General features: G+C 45.9%; 1 protein-coding gene across 4 annotated transcripts; it reads left to right on the top strand.

Moving 5' to 3' along the window:
- The first annotated feature begins 1,076 nt into the window (after window positions 1–1,076).
- Rabepk (Rab9 effector protein with kelch motifs) lies at window positions 1,077–18,472 on the top strand. Of its 4 annotated transcripts, none has more exons than XM_055619192.1 (8): window positions 1,077–1,109; window positions 3,676–3,734; window positions 6,125–6,282; window positions 9,826–9,978; window positions 10,980–11,141; window positions 12,221–12,370; window positions 16,753–16,902; window positions 17,938–18,452. In XM_055619192.1, exons 2-8 carry the CDS (start codon window positions 3,682–3,684, stop codon window positions 18,228–18,230), a joined length of 1,119 nt encoding a protein of 372 aa, XP_055475167.1. In that variant the 5' UTR covers window positions 1,077–1,109; window positions 3,676–3,681; the 3' UTR covers window positions 18,231–18,452. The 4 variants fall into 4 exon arrangements, with proteins under 4 accessions (XP_055475167.1, XP_055475168.1, XP_055475166.1 ...); XM_055619193.1 differs by lacking the exon at window positions 1,077–1,109 and adding an exon at window positions 1,116–1,383; XM_055619191.1 differs by lacking the exon at window positions 1,077–1,109 and adding an exon at window positions 1,116–1,467 and having other exon boundaries at window positions 17,938–18,450.
- Window positions 18,473–18,500: the final 28 nt, after the last annotated feature.

Raw genomic sequence — 18,500 nt, 5'->3', positions numbered from 1 at the left:
GAGACAATCTGGCCTTAGTTCTCTTTCCAAAAGGAAAGCAGAGTGAATGTGTAGCTTAAATTTTTCTTGGGCAGTAAGTGGCTAGGTAAGAGCCATGGCTAGATGAGACCTTGTCTCAAAATCAAAATCCAAGTTTTCCTTTCACTTGCACTCATAAATTCTCTCAACAGCTTTTTTTTTTCTGGTATTGCCTGGGTTCAGAGAGGGGAACAGACTTGTCAGGTGTCAGAGTTCCTTGTTTAGTGCTGGGGCTTGTGTTCGTCTCCCAGTGTACAGTAGCCCTGCTGTCTCTAGTCTGTCTTAAGTTCTGAGGGTAGTCAGTGAGTGTAAGAGTATGGTGCCCTGATCACACATTAGCACATATATGAGCCATCTTTGTTTTAGGGAAGTAGAACATAAAGATGATGAAGATGAAGTTGCAAAGAGGGTAGTTCATTTACAGATAGAAATAATCATGGCCTTTACAGAGGAACAGCTCTCGGCCTTCACAGCTACCCAACCACAACCCCTACGGAAATCTTAGGATTTCTGTGTTGCAGAAAGAAGACACCGAAGTATTAATAACTTCCCCAACATATAGTCTCGGCGAACTTTTTATTCCTCACTCTTTGTCAGGCCCTTCTGGTTGTCCTCGTGTTTAATCTCTCTGCTGGGCCTGTGAGCTCCCGAAGGCCAAGGGACTGTGGTCTGGAACGTGCTGTAAGCACAAACAGCAATTATGGAAATGAACCGCTTTAGGCTCCACAGCTTGAACCAGCCTCAAGCCTGCACAGGCAAAGCCTGGCATCCTGGAGCGTGCAGGTAACCTCCGGCGCTGGGGCAGAATTCAAGGCCAGCCTTCCCCTTAAGAAGTCACTAACGACTGCTGTAACCAACTTCATCAGCCCCTTAAGGACTGAACAAGGAATTGGGGTCATCAAACCGATGCCAACCTGCAGACAGAGTTCCATGTCACCCTGACTAGCTTGGAGAGGCCTCTGCAAGGGGCAGACCCGGGAGACGCAGAGCAGTTGGCTTGGACACGCTTCCGGGACCTGGGGAAGAGGGCGGGCTCCTAAGCCCCGCCCTGTGGGTGGAGCCACATCCTGGAGGAGCCCGGCCTGCCGCAGGTAATTGGCGCTGGCCTGAGGTATCTAAGCTCCGCCATCTGGAGAGTGGATCCCTATCCTTAAGGCCATGGGTCTGAGCTGGGTGGACCGGGCGGTATCTCTGGTCCCCGGCCAGCCACATTAGCGGAAAGCAGGCAGCCATTTCTCCCTGACCCCGACTTCTTTCACTCGGAGAAGTGGCCCGGAGAGGGGACGTAAAGGAGGTGGCTAGGAGAGTCCTGGCCAAGCGAAGCCGGCCCCCTCTGACCTCTATGGTCAGTAGCCTAAGCCTCAGGTGGGCCTCTTCGGCGGCGCATCTCCCCTTAATTCTTTTTCTTCATTCGTTTGTCCCTCACGTCTATCCTCTGCGGGTCCACTGGTAAGTTATCAGAATTAATCAGAAGGCCGGAAATGCTAAGATTTTGGAATCTAGCCTAGATAGTTTTCTGTAACTATTATTTTGAATCTCACTATGTGACTTGGGCTGACATCCACTGCCCTCAAGGCTCCCGAGTGCTAGGTAGTGCACAACCTGGCACTACAGACTTTTAAATAGATATTCGCATTCAGGGGGCTGAGGGTGTAGTTTAATTGGCAGAGTGTCTGTCTGTCTGTCCAGAACTAAGACGTAGGTTCTATCCCCAGTACGGCATAAAACCAGGTATGGTGGCATCTGCTTGTAATCCCAGCTTTTGGGAGGTAGAGGCAAGAGGATCAGAAGTTCAAGGTCATCCTTGGCTACATATTAATAGATACTGTCAAATAGGGGATCCAAGTCCAAGTTCTGATTAAGCCAGCCTCCCTTCCAGATTTGTGTGTGTGTGTGTGTGTGAGTGTGATGTATATTGCTAATCCCTGAGGCAGGAGCAGTAAATTGAGAGACAGGAAGGGGAAAGTGTCTTTAGGAACTTTAAAATAGGTTTTTTCTTTTTTTTTTTTTTTGTTTTGGTTTTGGTTTTTGTTTGTTTGTTTTTCGAGACAGGGTTTCTCTGAGTAGCCTTGGCTGTCCTGGACTCACTCTGTAGACCAGGCTGACCTCACAGAGATCCACCTGCCTCTGCCTCCCTGAGCGCTGGGATCACAGGTGTGCACCATTGCACCCGGCTTATTTTCTATTTCTTTTTCTTGCAATTGAACCCACAAGGCCTTGGCCATGCTAAACATGTGATAACAACAGAGCCATGAGAACTCCTTGAAACTGGCTTTAAATATCATCTAACAGCGTGCAAGTTTGCAAGAAGGAAAAATAGGGGAGGCAGTAATTACCACAGAGGGCTTGCTAATTTTAATAAATCCCCAGCAGATGAGGCAGTGCAAGTCATGAAAGGAGTCTTCCTGTTAGAGAAGCAGCAAAAAGCTCAGTATTGCAGATGAGGCCCCCAAAAGACACAGGCTATTCTAGGACAGCCAGAGCTACGTAGTGAGATGCTGTGTCAAAACAACAGCAGAAAGATCTAGACTAGAAAGCATGGTTTTCTGGGATATGCTGGGACCAAAATTTATCTCAGAATTCAGTATTACTCAGCTTCTTAGTGGTTCTATCATGTATTTTTCGAATGATTGATTGATTGATTGATTGATTGATTGATTGATTGATTGAGGCAGGGTTAGCCCTGGATATCCTGGAACTCACTTATGTAGATTATGCTGGCATCAAAAACACAGATCCACCTGCCTGTACCTCACCAGTGCTGGGATTAAAGGTATACACCACTATGCCTGGCTCTTAAAAATATTTTCAGTCCAGCTAATTTAGCCTGCAAAACAATGGGTTTCATTATGACATTTTCATATTTATGTGTCATACGTTGTTCTGATTTGTACCTCTTACTTTATTGCCCTCCGTGATGCCTGAGTTTTTTTTTTTGTTTGGGGGAGGGGTTGTTGTTTGGTTTATTTGCTTTTGTTTTTGTTTTCTTTTTCAAGGCAGGGATTCTCTGTGTAGCCCTGGCTGTCCTGAAACTCACTCTGTAGACCAGGCTGGCCTCAAACTCAGAGATCTGCCTGTCTCTGCCTCCTGAGTGCTGGGATTAAAGGCATGAGCCATCACGGCCCAGCTAACCTGTTTTATCTTTAATAAAGATTTTAAGACCTCCGACATTTTGATGCATGCTCATCTGTCATTACACTCACAGACAGATGGAAAACATCATCTGAGAAACTTCAGTAGCTGTAGTGTTGCCCAGGATAGACACTTGCTCAGCGTGTGTAATGGATGACAGTTGGATATAGTGGTTTCAGTTCCAGTACTGAGGATAATGAGGCAGGAGGATTGCCCAGAGTTGGAAGTCAGCCTGGGCTAATAGAGATCTTGTTTCAGAACAAGAAAGGGTTTTTTCAGAAGTATGTTGATTCAGATTTGTCAGACCTTTGAACTTAGTACAGTCAACCTCCGAGGTTTGTTTTGTTTTTGTTTTTGTTTTTCCTTCCCAGTTTGGGGATCCAACCCAGGGCCTTGCTCATCCTAGTCAAGTGCTCTATCACTGAGCTCCTCCACCATCCAGTAGGAAAGGCTTGAGAGGGGCACAGCTGGATTTGTTTTGTTGTGGGAAGATGTCTGAACACTGCCTTCCTCTCTTTCGCATAGGGCATCATGAAGCAGCTGCCAGTCTTGGAGCCCGGAGACAAGCCCAGGAAAGCTACATGGTCTGTAAGGAAGGACTCAGATGCACACAAGAACCTGAGTTTTTGTTTCGTTTATAAGTAGTTTACTAATACATTGGCGCACCACTGCAAAGGGGTAGCAATGGAACTGTGGTAATTAGACTCAAACTGTCTGGGAAGGTCTTCAGAGGAAAGATAGGGAGGCCAATAATGATCACAGAGCAGCTGTTAATTTTATTAAAATCTGTTTACCAGGAAGAATAAAGCACTGGCCATCTGGCATCCTCAGCTCCAACTCTTAGGTCCTCCCCTGAGCTGTGACTTTAGGGAATAGAATTTGGATTATACTGGTTTCAGTGTTCGTTGGCTGTTTGTTAAACCCTTTATTCAACAGCTCACACTGGCTAACAGTGATGCCTGCACTATAGGCTCCAGAAGTCCAAAGGCAAATAGTCCCCATGTAGTGATGCTAGAGGCAGAGGAAAATGGAGAGTGATCTGCACTGAAGTTGAGAGAGGTGCAGCATTCCCACAGGTCTCCAGCTGAGCCTCCACGCCCATTTCCCATGGTCCACCTTGCTCCAGAGCCATCACACATGGACTGGAGACATGCTCTAGAGTAAAGCCCTCTAGAGAACTGGGGATGAAGCTTGGTTGTAGAGCTCTGCATGCCTAATATCCCTAGTTTGATTCCGAGCACCAAACATGATAAAGCAGGCACCTTAAACGGGACCCTGTATAACCTTTTTGTACCTGTCTGTCCAACCTCAAATGTCTTTACTTGTTCTTTTGCTGTTTTGTTTTATGTTTGAGACAGATTCTCATGTAGCCCAGGTTGGGTCCTAATTTTGAGAAATCCTCCTTTCTCTCAGCTTCCCAAGTGCTGGGATTGTAGGCATGGCCACCAAGATTGGCCTTGTTTTGTTTCGAGACAGGCTGTCTAGTATTCAGGTAGTAGGATTACTTGGAGTTCAAGGCTAGCCTGGGCAATGGAGTAAGATGCTGTCTAGAAGACAAAAAGAGCTTTTATGTCAAAAGTTTTCTTTGGCTGTGAAAACAATGAAATATTCATTAAACTTTTAAATGGTACACAAATCTGAATGTCAGAACAGATCTGAACAAGTAAGAGAGATCCTGAAATCACTGATAATGACCAAGCTGGGTGTCCCTAGACACCACCGAGACAGATGAAATTAATCCGAAAAGCAAACACACACTGAGGGAAAGAGATTCCTAGGACACTTCGAGCTCCGAGGGGTTGGTAGGACACAGATCGGAGAGGAAGGGAAACAGCTGCCAGAAGGTGAGTGCACAGGCAGAGGAAGAGGAGTAGAGAATCCAGATGCCAGAAAAGGTGCAGGAAAGTGGGAGGGGTTAGGAGTGCCAACATCAGAGAGGTCGCATGAGACAGAACCTGGAGATGCTGTCTCAAACTATGTTTTTGTTTCTTTGTTTCCAACAAAGAGGCTTGAAATGCATTTTCGTTGCTGTTGCTGACAATCAAATTTAGTGAGGAATGCCCTGACCCTGTGTTCTGGCTTCTGAATCCTAGGTTTAGATTCCATTTAGTTGAGGTTTCCAAGCCTGGAAAGGCTCTTAACAGATTTTATACAATTCTTATGGAGCTTGATCCATGGGTTCTAGAGAATTTTCTCCACAGGGAGACATCATTGGCTGTTGGCCAGGGCCATGGCACCATAGGTGTCCCCGTGAGTGTGATAATGCCCTAGGTATTATTTACTAGGTCACTCCCTGCACGCTTGCGAGCTCTGTCGAGTCTTCACAGCCCCCATCGGAGGTGAGAACTATGACAAGCCTTGCCTCATAGTAGAGAAAACCAAGCTTCAGGAAAGTTGTGGCTTCCCAAAAACCTCACTCACATGGAGAAAGCTCTGAAGCTCCCACAAGAGCCAGGTCTGTCTGAACCCACAGACCATGCTAATAAAGCCCTGATGGTGCCAGGGCACACCAGTGGCTGTCTCTGCATGTCAGCTCCCCTGTCCACCACAGAGCCCCGTGTGAGTTAAAAGTCCTGACAAAACTGAAAAGCCAGAGACTAGGCAAAGGGAAGATATAGCAGTTGGTCAGGATTTGGTGCTTTGCTGGATACAACTTAGGGAGGAGGGGAGCGCCAGTGAGAGAACGTAGCAGGTGAAGGCACTTGCCCAGCGGGCCTGGTGACGTGGGTTCGATTTCTGGAACTCACAGGGAAGTGGAGGAGAGAACGAATTCTATAGGGTTTTCCTCTGACCGCCACACGTATGCTGTGGCATAAGCACATTTGCATAGGGCATGCACATGCTCTCCTATAATAGTAACAATTAAAATTTAAAGCATGGGGGCGTGTGCCAGACCTTTCATCCTGGTCACTACCTTATGAGGAGCGGAAGACTATTCTCACACAGGCCCCTGATCGTATCTTCCCTTTGACAGGTACGCTTTGACTCACTCTGGAGACAGACCCTGCCCTCGAGTTGGCCACAGCTGCTCATATATTCCCCCAGTCGGTGATGCCAAGAGAGGGAAGGTCTTCATTGTGGGGGGAGCAAATCCAAACCAAAGCTTCTCAGATGTACACAGCATGGATTTGGGTAAGATCAACACTGCAGGGCTCTCCTAAAACTGCCAGCTTGGCGGGGTGTGGTGGTACACCCCTTCAGTACTAGCGCTGGGGAGGCAAAAGCAAGACAACCCCTGGGGGCCTGGTCTATATAGCAAGTTCCAGGCCAGGAAAACTGTCCCAAAATAGTGTTGGTAGTAATAACAACAACAACAACTTAGACCAGACAACAGGGTTTTCCTCAGAAAGAGAGGAATATTTTTACTACTGGTCCTCAGGTCTTAGCTGACCCTTAGCACGTACTCACCCACCTGTTCAGTATATCCATTTTTGGGGAGGAGGCTGTATTGAGCCCTGAATCTGACATTAATAAATCAAATAAGGCAAGAAATTGGTTGTTTATTATCAATTTAGGCATCAATGAGTCTGTCCCAATTAATCATCAAGTCCTGACTTTATCTGCTTTCCACTGTGTTTGTCCCTTTCCATGACTATCCCAGCTCACACCACTGCCATCTTTCAGTTAAGCTGGGTATCATTTTCACTCCCTCCTTGCTCCATGCAGACTTCGTCCCTACCCAGGAAGTGTTGCTATTGGTTTGGACAGGGGTGTTATTTTGTTTTGAAGCAGTCTCATGTAGCTTAGGCTGGACTTGAACTCACTGAGAGGCTGAGGGTGACCTTGGATTTGTGAGTCTCTCAAGTGCATCTCTGTGCCCCTTCACCTGCTCTGTGTGATGCTGTTGATCAAACCCTGGGCTCCATGCATGCAAGGCCAGCTGAGCTCCTTCCTCACCCTCTCATTCCTCTTCGTGGGCAAACTTCACATTAGCTGCACTGAATATCCTTCAGTCCCTTGAGCACATCTTGAACTAGTGGCCTCCAAGCCATTGCTCATGCTGTTTCCTCTGCCTGAAAGGCTCTTCTTGTCCTCTGGCTATGGTCCCCAGATTCTTCCATCTGGAAGCTTGCTCTCCAGCTCTAGATTAGTTTAGACACTGTGTTCCTCTGTATCCATGTCATATACTCTCCCATTTCCCCCTTCAAAGATCCTTTTTTTTTTTAAATTTAATTTTATCTTATGTGTATTGGTGTTTTGCCTGCTTGTATGTCTTTGTGAGCATGTCAGATCCTAGAATTAACAGACAGTTGTGAGCTGCCATGTGGGTGCTGGGAAGTGAACCCAGGTCCTCAGGAAGAGCAGTCAGTCCTCTTAAGCATTAAACCATCTCTCCAGCCCCTTCTTCGAAGACTTAGTGCATTTGATTATTTTGTATACTTCCCACAGGAGTTTAAGGTCCTTGGAAACAGAATGAGGCTGTTCTACTCATAACTGTACCCCTAGCCACTACTACAGCATATAGTCAGAGCAGGCACTTTTTATTTAGATGAATGAGTGAGTGAATGAATGAATGAATGAACAAAAGGAGAGGAAAGATGGTTCTTTTAGAGGTCCTGAATTCAATTCCCAGCAACCACATGGTGGTTCATAACCATCTATGAGATCTGGTGCCCTCTTCTGGCATGCAGGCATACATACAGGCAGAACACTGCATACATAATAAATAAATCTTTAAAAACAAAACTGTGAAAAAATTATTACTATGTAGTTTACTGCTATACAAAAGGCAAAGTTGAAAATTGGTGACCGCATGTATGTTTGGCCATGGCTATGTAACATTTCTGTTACATATGGATATAAATAATATAATTATAAATGTTATAAATATATTACATATTTATAAATATGTATAGGTTTTTTGAGACAAGATCTCTCTGTATAGCCCTGGCTGTCCTGGAACTTGATATGTAGACTAGAGTGGTCTTGAACTCAGAGATTCACCTGCCTCTGCATCCCAAGTGTTAGGAGCTGGGATTGAAGGTGTGTGCCACCACACCCAAGTCCAGGTATTAATATTTTAATTGACTTTATTATATTTTACACTTGAGTAGCATACATGGAGGTTAGAAGACAACTTTGTCAATTTTTTAAAGATTTGGTTTTGGAGTTTGTTTGCTTGCTTGCTTGCTTTTGTTTTGAGACAGGGTTTCTTTCTGCCGCCCTGACTGTCCTGGAAGTAACTCTGAAAACCAGGCTGGCCTTGAACTCAGACATCTGCCTGCCTCTGCCTCCTGAGTGTTGGAACTAAAGGTGTGCGCCACCACCTCCCCACACTCCCCCTACATCCTCTACCCGCAAGATTTGTCTTATTATTTTTATTTTTTAATAGAGATGATTAACTTAAAGAATTATGTTAAGAAATATATTTCATGTGTATTAATGTTTACCTACATGTCTGTATGTGTACCATAGAGGGAGGTGAATCCATTGGAACTAGAATTACAGAGATCTGTGAGCCACCATGATGCTAGTAATTGAACCTGGACACTCTGAGCCATTGCTGCTCTAGCCTATTATGCTACTATAATTGAGTGCCAGTGTCCTTGAAGGTCAGAAGCACTGGACCCCTAGAGTTGGAATTCCATGCATCCTGAGCTTGGGTCCTCCACAAGGTTAGTAAGTGCCTCTCTCCAGCCCCTGCTGTGTCCATTTTTATATGCACACTTGGTCTGAGAGTGAACATTTCAAAACTGAAACAACAGAAAGGAGGCTGGAGAGAGGGCCTGGTGGGCAAAGGGAACCATTGCCAACCCTAATCTAAGTTTGTCCCCCATCAAGAGACCATCTTGATGGAAGGAAGACACTAACTCTCAAAAGTTATTCTCTGGGACTGGAGAGATGGCTCAGTGGTTAAGAGCACTGTTTGCTTTTCCAAAGGAGCCGGGTTCAATTCCAGCACCTGCATGGCAGCTCACAACTGCCTATAACTCCCTGTTCCAGGGGACCTGATCCCCTTACATATGCAGACAAAACACCAATGTACATAAAAAATTATTTTTTTAAAGATTTGTTTATTATTTATACAATGTTCTTCCTGCATATATGTCTGCACAGCAGAAGAGGGCACCAGATTTCACTATAAATGGTTGGGAGCCAACCATGTGGTTGCTGGGAATTGAACCCAGGTCCTCTGGAAGAGCAGCCAGTGCTCTTAACCTCTGAGCCATCTCTACAGCCCCAAAACAGCACTTCCTTAACCTGTACCACAGTCTTACCATCTGTAATCATGGCAGTTGTGATTAGCTAATAGTGAGGCCTGTTAGGTCCTAGGTTAGTGATATGCTAACTGAAAGAATTAGCTGGTTTAGACATTGTCATTCTATTTTCCCAGAGACCACTTGGAGGAGGGGGCAGATCTTATAGATTCCAGGAGTGCTCACACTCCTGAGAGAATGGAGACTGGATCCAGGCAGCCCATCTGAGCCAAACAGCTACCTCCAGCCCCATTAGTTAAAACTAGAAAGTTAATGTTATATATATATCTGGCCGGGGCTCTGGGAGGAAGAATAGAGACAGTTTCCATGTTCATGGGCCAGGCAGACAGCCTGAGCATGTGTACTAGAGAACATTTCAGAGTTTGATCATGGTCATTTATGATTTTGCCCCAAATTGTTGTCAGCCAGAATTACCAGTTGACAGCCCTAATCTAAGGACGGGGTAAATGTTTTCTAGGAACATACCGGTGGGACACAGCCACCAGGGAGGGTCTCTTACCCCGGTATGAGCATGCCAGCTTCATTCCTTCCTGCACTCCTCACAGCATCTGGGTGTTTGGAGGTGCCGACCAGTCAGGAAATCGAAATTGTCTACAGGTCTTAAATCCCGGTGAGTAGCCAGAGGTTATTTTCTTTTTATCATACACGTATGAATGTGGTCATGTTACAGTGCATTGAATTGCCAGTGGCCTAAGTAACCTGTTTTACTTTGCTACCTCATAGAAAGGGGAATGTATGGATCCTTTGACACTTTTGGATTTGTGTGACTGTGTGTGAATGGGGCGGGGGAGAGCATATATTCCATATTGTGCGCACGGAGGCCAGAGGACAGCTTGTGGAAGTCAGTTCCCTCCTTTCACTGTGTAGGTCCCAGGGATCAAACTCACTTGGCTAGCTCAGGACTCATGACCTGCTCTCACGTGATGGGATTATAGGAATGTGCCGTGCAAGGTACCTGACAGGACTGAATTTTCTTTTTTCATCAAATATTGAAATGTCTTTGTACTGTTTGGAATCTATCTTCTTAGACATTCATTTGATTGGCTTGAGTGTTTGCACACAGTTGTCAGGAGAGTGGATGAGCACTCAGACGTGCTACTGACCTCACTCCTAATTGAACTCATGGTTCCTCAGATTTGGGGGATTCGATCTGTCTGGACAACCTCTAATATCCTGTTCGTTCTTGGCATTGGGGAGTCTGAGCTCTCTGCCTACAGCTGTGCTGTGCAGTGCTGTGCTGTGCTTCTTAGACTAGGGGGTACAAAAGTGACGCTGTCAGGCCCTACCAAGAATCAAGGTGAGGGCCTGCAGATGTGCATCAGTGGTAGAATGCAAGCCTAGCAAGCCCTAGGTACAGATCCCCTGAGTCTCAGAAAACTAAGAGTAAGGGCAGAAACTTGTCAGCTTAGGTCTTTTGTTTGTTTGCTTATTTTGTTTTGCTTTGAGACAGGGTTTCTCTGTGTAGCCTTGACTCCCTTTGTAGACCAGGCTGGCCTCGAACTCACAGAGATCTGCCTGCCTCTGCCTCCCTGAGTGCTGGGATTACAGGCTTGCGCCACCATACCCAGCTCAGCCTGGGTCTTTTAAGTGCTTATTTTTTCTTTGGACTAGAAACCAAGACTTGGAGTACCCCAGAAGTGACCGGCCTCCCACCATCCCCAAGAACATTCCACACATCATCAGCAGCTATTGGAAATCAGCTCTATGTCTTTGGGGGAGGAGAGAGAGGTGCCCAGCCTGTGCAGGATGTGAAGTTGCATGTATTTGACGCAAGTATGGACTGGGCATGTTGGAATCTTGGGGCTGCTTACCTGGCCAGGGCCACCTCAGCCTCAGTTATCTCTCAAACAGGGAACAAGGTCTTAAGAAAAGATTTTGAGGGGCTGGAGAGATGGCTCAGAGGTTAAAAGCATTGGATGTTCTTCCAAAGGTCTTGAGTTCGATTCCCAGCAACCACATGGTGGCTCAAAACCATCTATAAGGAGATCTGGTGCAAAATGAGATCTTGTGTATATATAATAAATAAATAAATAAATCTTTTTAAAAAAAAAAAAAGAAAGAAAGAAAGAAAAGATTTTGAGCTAAGTAGAGTATTGGCCTGGCTTGCAGCAAATCCTGCCCGCATTTAGTCCCTAGCACCACACGAACCATGCACGACAGCAGATGTGTGTGTCTCTAATCCCAGCAGGTGAGAGATCATGCCTAGCCTAGGGTACATGAAACCTGTCTTAAAAAATAAGCCAGGCTGGGTGTATTGATATATGTCTTTAATCCTAGCACCGTGAGCGGAAGCAGGCAGATCTCGGTAAATTTGAGGTCAGCCTGATCTACGTAGTTCCAGGCTAGCCACAGCTAGATTGTGAGATCCTGTTTCAAAAAACAAAAACAATGACAAAAAGATGGTGACTCTGGGTTGAAAGTAGCTCAGTAAAAAGTCTGTGCTTAGTGTGTGCGATACCCTGGATTTGACCTCCTCTACCTCTCAAAAACAATGAGAGAAAGAAAAAAAAAAAACATTTTGAAGGCTTTTCACAGAAGAAGCACACCCATTTATTTTAATTTGGGGGAAGTTCTTGGTTGAAGCTTAAGGGACATATTTTTTTTTTTTCAATCCAAAGCAAGAAATGGCTTCCTAATACCCAGACTGTAGGGCCAGCATGCTAGGTTATTGGTTTTTGCAGTCTCCAGCCCTGGAAGTATCCATGTTGAGCTTGTGTAGTGGGATTGAGATCTGCTTGGCTGGTAAACTGGGGTGGGGAAGGACCCCAAGGTCACATCCTTCTTGGAGCATCCCTGCTCTGGTTGGTGCTGAAAAGGCACGCCACCTAGTGTTAATCCATTTACTTTTGTAGATACTCTGAATTGGTCTCAGCCAAGGACATATGGAAGTCCTCCATCTCCCCGGCACGGCCATGTGATGGTGGCAGCGGGGACACAGCTCTTCATTCATGGAGGACTGGCAGGGGACAAGTTCTTTGATGATCTCCATTGCATTGATATAAGTAAGTATGGTAGAGGGCCGGGGGCGTTATGTATTCAAAATTCTTTAAGATGTGCTTTGAAAGAATTCAGCTTTGCTCTGAAGTGTTGGTGGCTCGACGGGCTGTTAGAATCTTTTCTGGATTCCGTGAAGCATGGCCTGAATAATAAGGAATGAAAGGCGGGAGAGATAGCTCAGCTGTGAAGCACACTGGCTGTACTTCCCAGAGGACCGAGGTTGGGTTCTCAATACCCACATGGCAGCAACTGCATGTACAGAGTCTGATGCCCTTTCTGTCCTCAACTGGCACTGCATGCGAGTGGTGCGCAGGCATCCAGGCAGGCGAACACTGCACACACCAAATAAGTAAATCAGATGTGTGGGTGGGTGGATGGATGGATAGACAGACCAACTGACCTTAAGGATAGAAGGAAGAGCATAGCATGTTTATTGTTAATTAATATTGCTTCATATTATTAGTAATGCAGCAGTTAGTCTTTCGCCAAATAACTACACAGAGACTGTGATTTGTGTAATTAGCCTGCAGCACGATACTGAGCAATAATTACTCCATCTAAACCTGCAAGCTAGTCTAGCTTCTCCCAGCCATATTTCCCAGTCATGCTTCGGACTTTGTAATCATCTCCTACCTCCGGTTTATTCCTCCTGATGCTTCCTGGTCCTCTCCTCGTGGCTCAAGCCCTATTTTCTCTTTCTCTCCATCTACCCCTCATTGGACCCAGATGTCCCACCCTATTCTCTGTATTGATCAGCATTGGCTGGTTTTATTGGCAGAACAGAGAACAAATGGTGGGTGGGCACGTTTATACAAACGAGACAGGAGATACTTACAATAAACATTACAATGCCATGTCCAGATTGAAACCAGAAAATGGGGTAGAGAAATCAGCATTTGAATGAACAAGGATAAACTGAATATAGTCCACAAAAGCATGCCAATAGAGGATGAAAATATGTCATTAATGACTGGAGTTGGGCTGTGCACGCCTGTAATCCCAGCACCCTGTGAGGCAGAGGCAAGTGAATCTCTGTGAGTTAGAGGCCAACCTGGTCCACAAAGGGGTCCTGGACAGCGAAGGTTACACAGAAACCGTGTCTCGAAAAAACAAAACAACAACAAAAAACATTTTGGGCTAGAAAATGGCTCAGCAGTTAAAAGCACTTACTGCTCTTGCAGAGTACCCACGTTCAGTTCCCAGCACCTTCACTAGACAGCTCAAAACAGTTCCAGGGGATCTAAAACCTCTGGTCTCAGATGACATCTGCGCGCGCACACACACACACACACAGTTAAAAATAAGAAATTTCTAAATATTTAAAATATTGGGCTGGAGAGATGGCTTAGAGGTTAAGAGCACTGGCTGCACTTTCAAAGGTCCTGAGTTCAATTCCCAGCAACCACATGGTGGCTCACAACCATCTATAATGCGATCTGGTACCCTCTTCTGGCATGTAGGTGTACATGCAGGCAGAACACTATAAACAAAATCAATATTTTTTTAAAGATTTAAAGTATTTTCTATGTGTGGGCGTTTTTCCTGCATGTATGTCTGTGTACCACATGTATATAGTACCTGAAGAGGCCAGAAGAGGGCATTGGACTCCCTGGAACTAGAGTTACAGATGGTTGTGAGCTGCCATGTGGGTGCTGAGAGTTGAACCTAGAACTTCAAGAAGAGCTGAGCCATCTCTGCAGTCCCCAAACATATCTTTTAAATTTTCTATTTCCTTTTTTTTTTTTTTTCTGAAGTAGTCATACTATGTGTAGCGTTGGCTGATTGCCCGCTAGGTAAACCAAGCTGGCCTTGAACATAACCGTGTCTCAGCCTCTCAAGTGCTGGGACTAAAAGTGTGAGCCGCTATGCCCAACTACATCTTTCCTTTTTTTCCCTTTTGGTTTTTCAAGATAGGGTTTCTCTGTGTAGCCTTGCTGTTCTCGACACACTTTGTAGAGCAGGCTGGCCTCGAACTCACAGAGATTCGCCTGCCTCTACCTCCCAGGTGCGGGGATTATAGGGCTGCACCAAGGCACCAACTACGTCTCTCTTTAAATTCGGTCATTCCCGGAGTGTGTGCAGGCCCTGTTACCTCCTCTAACCCTCCACACTTTTCATTACACTTTGTGTTCCCAGCTAGAGCTCTTTCAGGCCTTAACTCTTGCTGTATGTCTGGTCTGATAACAGAGGTAGGTGACCAAAACTGCATGTTTGCCGCATGGTCAAGAGCCCGGGAAAAAGAAAGCTAGAGAGAACCTGAAGGTTGTTTCTGCCTCTGAAGGGCTGGGCTCTCTTCTGAGGCTTTCTGGCCAAGAGCTGCATTCAGGGAGGGGCTTCCATTTCCTTTAACTGCATATTTCCAGCGCTGCTGCAGTCAGCCAGATAATGGATGCCTGCTTATCTGCTCGTGAGCTGATGGAGGAATAAAGGAGGAAGGTCTGCCTGGCTCCAGACTACAGAACAAAGGGATGATAGGCAGATGGCACAAGATCTCCTGTGCAGAGTATTTGAGTCCCCAAAGCGCTGGGTTCAGGGAAGCAGGCTCACAAGCTAGAATTCCTTCACTGGCTACAAGCTTTTCTCTTCGTTTGTTTGTTTTCAAGACAGAGTTTCTCTTTGTAGCCCTGGCTGGTGGAACTCACTTTGTAGACCAGGCTGGGGTTGAACTCACAGAGAACCAGCTGTGTAGCCCAACCTCAAACTCAGTCCTCCTGCTTCAGACTGCTGAGTTCAAGGACTAGAGGCATGTGTTCCCATGCAGCTTCAAATACGTTAAGATTCTTGTTTTGAAACAAGATCTTTCCATGTAGCCCTCGCTGCCCTGGCATTCACTGTGTAGACCAAACAGACCTCAAACTCTCAGATCCACCTGCCTGTCTCTCCAAGTCCTGGGATTAAAGGTGTGAACCATCATTCTTGGCTGATAGTGGTTAGGAGTGCTTATTTCTCTGTGCTGAAGAACTACTTTCTAGCTATTGTTTTTATCCCTTCTCAGTCTTCTAATCTAAAACCCAATGATATGTATGTACTTCATTTAAGTCCTCCTTTGGAAACATACGAAAATAGCATTGGGAGCCAAGTTGTGGTGGCACACACGTTTGATCCCAGTATTCTGGAGGCAGAGGCAGGTGGATCTCTATGTGTTCAAGGCCAGCCTGGTCTACAAAGTAAGTTCAGGACAGCCAGGGCTACACAAAGACAAAACCTGTCCTGAAAAACAAAACAAAACAAGATAAAATAAACTAGTGTTGGCAGTGAAGGCTGAGTCAGTAAGTCGCAGCATAGAGGACACAGGCTTTGCAGCCTCAGTATGTCCAGCTCTGCCACTTACCATCTTCCCTGGGAAGTCTCCTTCCTTCTGTCATCCTGTGTAGAAAGGATGCAGATAGAAGTGATAGCAGTTCATAGGGCTGAACAAGTTGTTGCAGGTGCACAGCCTGCACTCACAAAGGTTCTGTTGGAGGGGCTGGAGAGATGGGTTGGCATGTCGCAGAGGAGCCGGGTTTAATTCTTAGCACCCACATGGCAGCTCACAGCCACTGTAATTTTAGTCCAAGAGAATAAAATACCCTTTTCTGGCCTCTACAGGCACCATGCACAATTGTGGCACACAGAGAAACGTGTAGGCAAACACACATATGCATAAAGTAAAGGGTTTCTCTGTGTTGCCCTCGTGTCCTGAAACATACTCTGTAGACCAGGCTGGCCTTGAACTCAGAAATCCACCTTTCTCTGCCTTCTGAGAGCTGGGTTTAAAGGCATATGCCACCACCTCTCAGCTAAAAAAAAAAAAAAGTCAAATCTTTTAAAAATATATTTAAAACATGGAAACATACATGGACATGTGTGCCTGCATATTTGTGTGTATATACACACACATACACACATATGACTGTATCTATCTGGGCAGTTAACAGTGAACAATTAAAGATTATAGTCACTATTTTTTTGTTTGGTTTTTGGGGACAGGATTTCTCTGTGCAGCCTTGGATGTCCTGGACTTGCTTGTGGACCAGGCTGGCCTTGAACCCAGAGATCTGCCTGCCTCTGCTTCCTGGAGTGCTGGGATTACACGTGTGCACCAAGATGCTTTTTAAAATTGTAGGTCTTTTGTTCCAGATTAGAGACTAATTCAAGCTGCCCTCCCTCAAAAACAGTTGTGCACACTGAACCCTTCTCATTCCCTCTTAGAGATCCCTGTGACCCAGGCAGGTGCTGAACACCTTTAATTCCAGCTTTCAGTATGTTCAAAGCCAGTGAGACCCTGTCTCAAAAACACAAAACAAGAAAACCTCTTTGTGAATGACCTCAGGAATCACTTTGCAAACTGCAGCAGGTAATTTGAGTTCACCTTTGAGCTCATGTGCAAAATTCTCTCTCATGACAGGGAACATGACCTGGCAGAAGCTTGGTCCCACAGGGGCGGCTCCACCAGGCTGCGCTGCCCACACCGCCGTGGCTGTGGGAAAACACGTGTATGTATTTGGAGGGATGACTCCCGCTGGAGCACTGAACACGATGTACAAGTATGACACAGGTGAACAGAAGTCACTCCTGGGCTTTAAACAGTCTTTGAAAACTGTTGCAGGAGTTTTCGAGTTTGGTGCCTTCGTGTCTAAATCCAAAGGAAGGGCTGGGGAAATGACTCAGTAGGCAGCAGTGCAAACACGAGGACCTGAGTTTGACTCCCCAGCATTCACATGAAAGCTAGGCATGGCCATTTGTGCCTGGAACCCCAGCTCTGGGGAGCATAGGCAGGTAGGTTGTCAGGGCTCATTGGCTGGCCAGCCCGCCTGAAACAGCAGCCTCAGGTCCAGTGAGAGACCCTGTCTCAAAGGAAAATAGGACAGAAAGCAACAAAGGAAGACATCTGAAGTCCTCCTCCCTCTCCCTACATACACACAAATACACGCCTGTGTGCGTGCCCACACACACCCCACACATGTACTAATTAAATCCAAAGGAGTGAAAACTAAAGAATGACAACCTTAGTACACAAGAAGCAAGGTGGGTGGCTTATGCTTGAAATACCAGTCACTGGGAGTCTGATGCAGGATTTCTGAGAGCTAAAGGCCAGTGTGGGTTATGTATTAAGTTCCAGGACACCTTGGGCACCAGAATAAGCTTCTGTCTTAGCACTGGAGAGGTGGCTCAGCAGTCACTTGCTGCTCTTGCAGAGGACTAGTTCAGTTGCCAGCACCCACATAGCAGCTAACAACTCCAGTTCTTGGGGCTCCAAAGACTTTTTTTGACCTCCCTGGGCACCTCCCAGGCATGCAAGTGGCACACAGACATGCAGGCCAAACCCCCATGCACATTAAAAAAAAAAAGTTTTAAAAGAACTTTAAAAAACAAACAAAACTCCACAGAAAAACAGGGTTTCTCTGTGTCAGCCAGGGGGTCTGAAAATGGCAGCAGTCTTCCTGCCTGGGACTCCTGAGCGCTGGGATTGGAAGTGTACACCATCAGGCTCAGCTAGTTTTTCCCTTTACTTCCTCCTTGTGGCTTAACTGATGCAGAAAATCACTTGGTATTTGTGGAAACGTCTTAACAGGAGCCTTTTGTTCCTTAGAAAAGCAGCACTGGACCCTACTTCAGTTTGATGCTTTACTACCCTCTGAACGACTGGACCACTCCATGTGTGTCATTCCATGGCCGGTAACGTCTACCTCTGAGAATAAAGACTTAGATCCTGTCATTCTAAACTGTGACGCTGAGGAAGGGGATGCTGCTGACACACAAATGACTCAGGGAGAGGGGTCATCTGAGGAGAGGCAGACTAACATGTTGCTCTGCTTTGTGTTTGGTGGGATGAATACAGAAGGGGAGGTCTATGATGATTGTATTGTGACTGTAGTTGACTAATAAAGCCCACATTTTTTTTTCCTTGTTACTATTTACAAAAGAAGTGATACCTCTGCTGAGTTACACTGCCAAATACTCTCTGCACAATATATTCTCTTAACTTTAGTGACAGCACTTGGGAGGCAGAGGCAGTCGGGTCTCTGTGAGTTTACAGGCCAGCCTGGTCTACAAAGCGAGTCCAGGACAGCCACGGCCACACAGAGAAACCTTATCTTGAAAAAACCAAAATAAAAATATAGAACCATCTTGCACTTATCAACTCTGGTAACC

This window comes from Psammomys obesus, unplaced genomic scaffold, assembly GCF_907164565.1.
Source record: "Psammomys obesus unplaced genomic scaffold, mPsaObe1.curated_primary_1811, whole genome shotgun sequence".
Taxonomy (NCBI): Eukaryota; Metazoa; Chordata; class Mammalia; order Rodentia; family Muridae; genus Psammomys; species Psammomys obesus.
Note: the sequence above shows the minus strand (reverse complement) of the source record. Positions and strands in the feature narration are given on the sequence as shown.

Coding starts and splice junctions, on each gene's coding strand:
- Rabepk (XM_055619192.1), top strand. CDS start 3,682: ATGAAGCAGCTGCCAGTCTTGGAGCCCGGAGACAAGCCCAGGAAAGCT. Junction 9,979..10,979: donor TCTACAGGTCTTAAATCCCG/GTGAGTAGCCAG, acceptor TCTTTGGACTAG/AAACCAAGACTTGGAGTACC. Junction 16,903..17,937: donor GATGTACAAGTATGACACAG/GTGAACAGAAGT, acceptor TTTGTTCCTTAG/AAAAGCAGCACTGGACCCTA.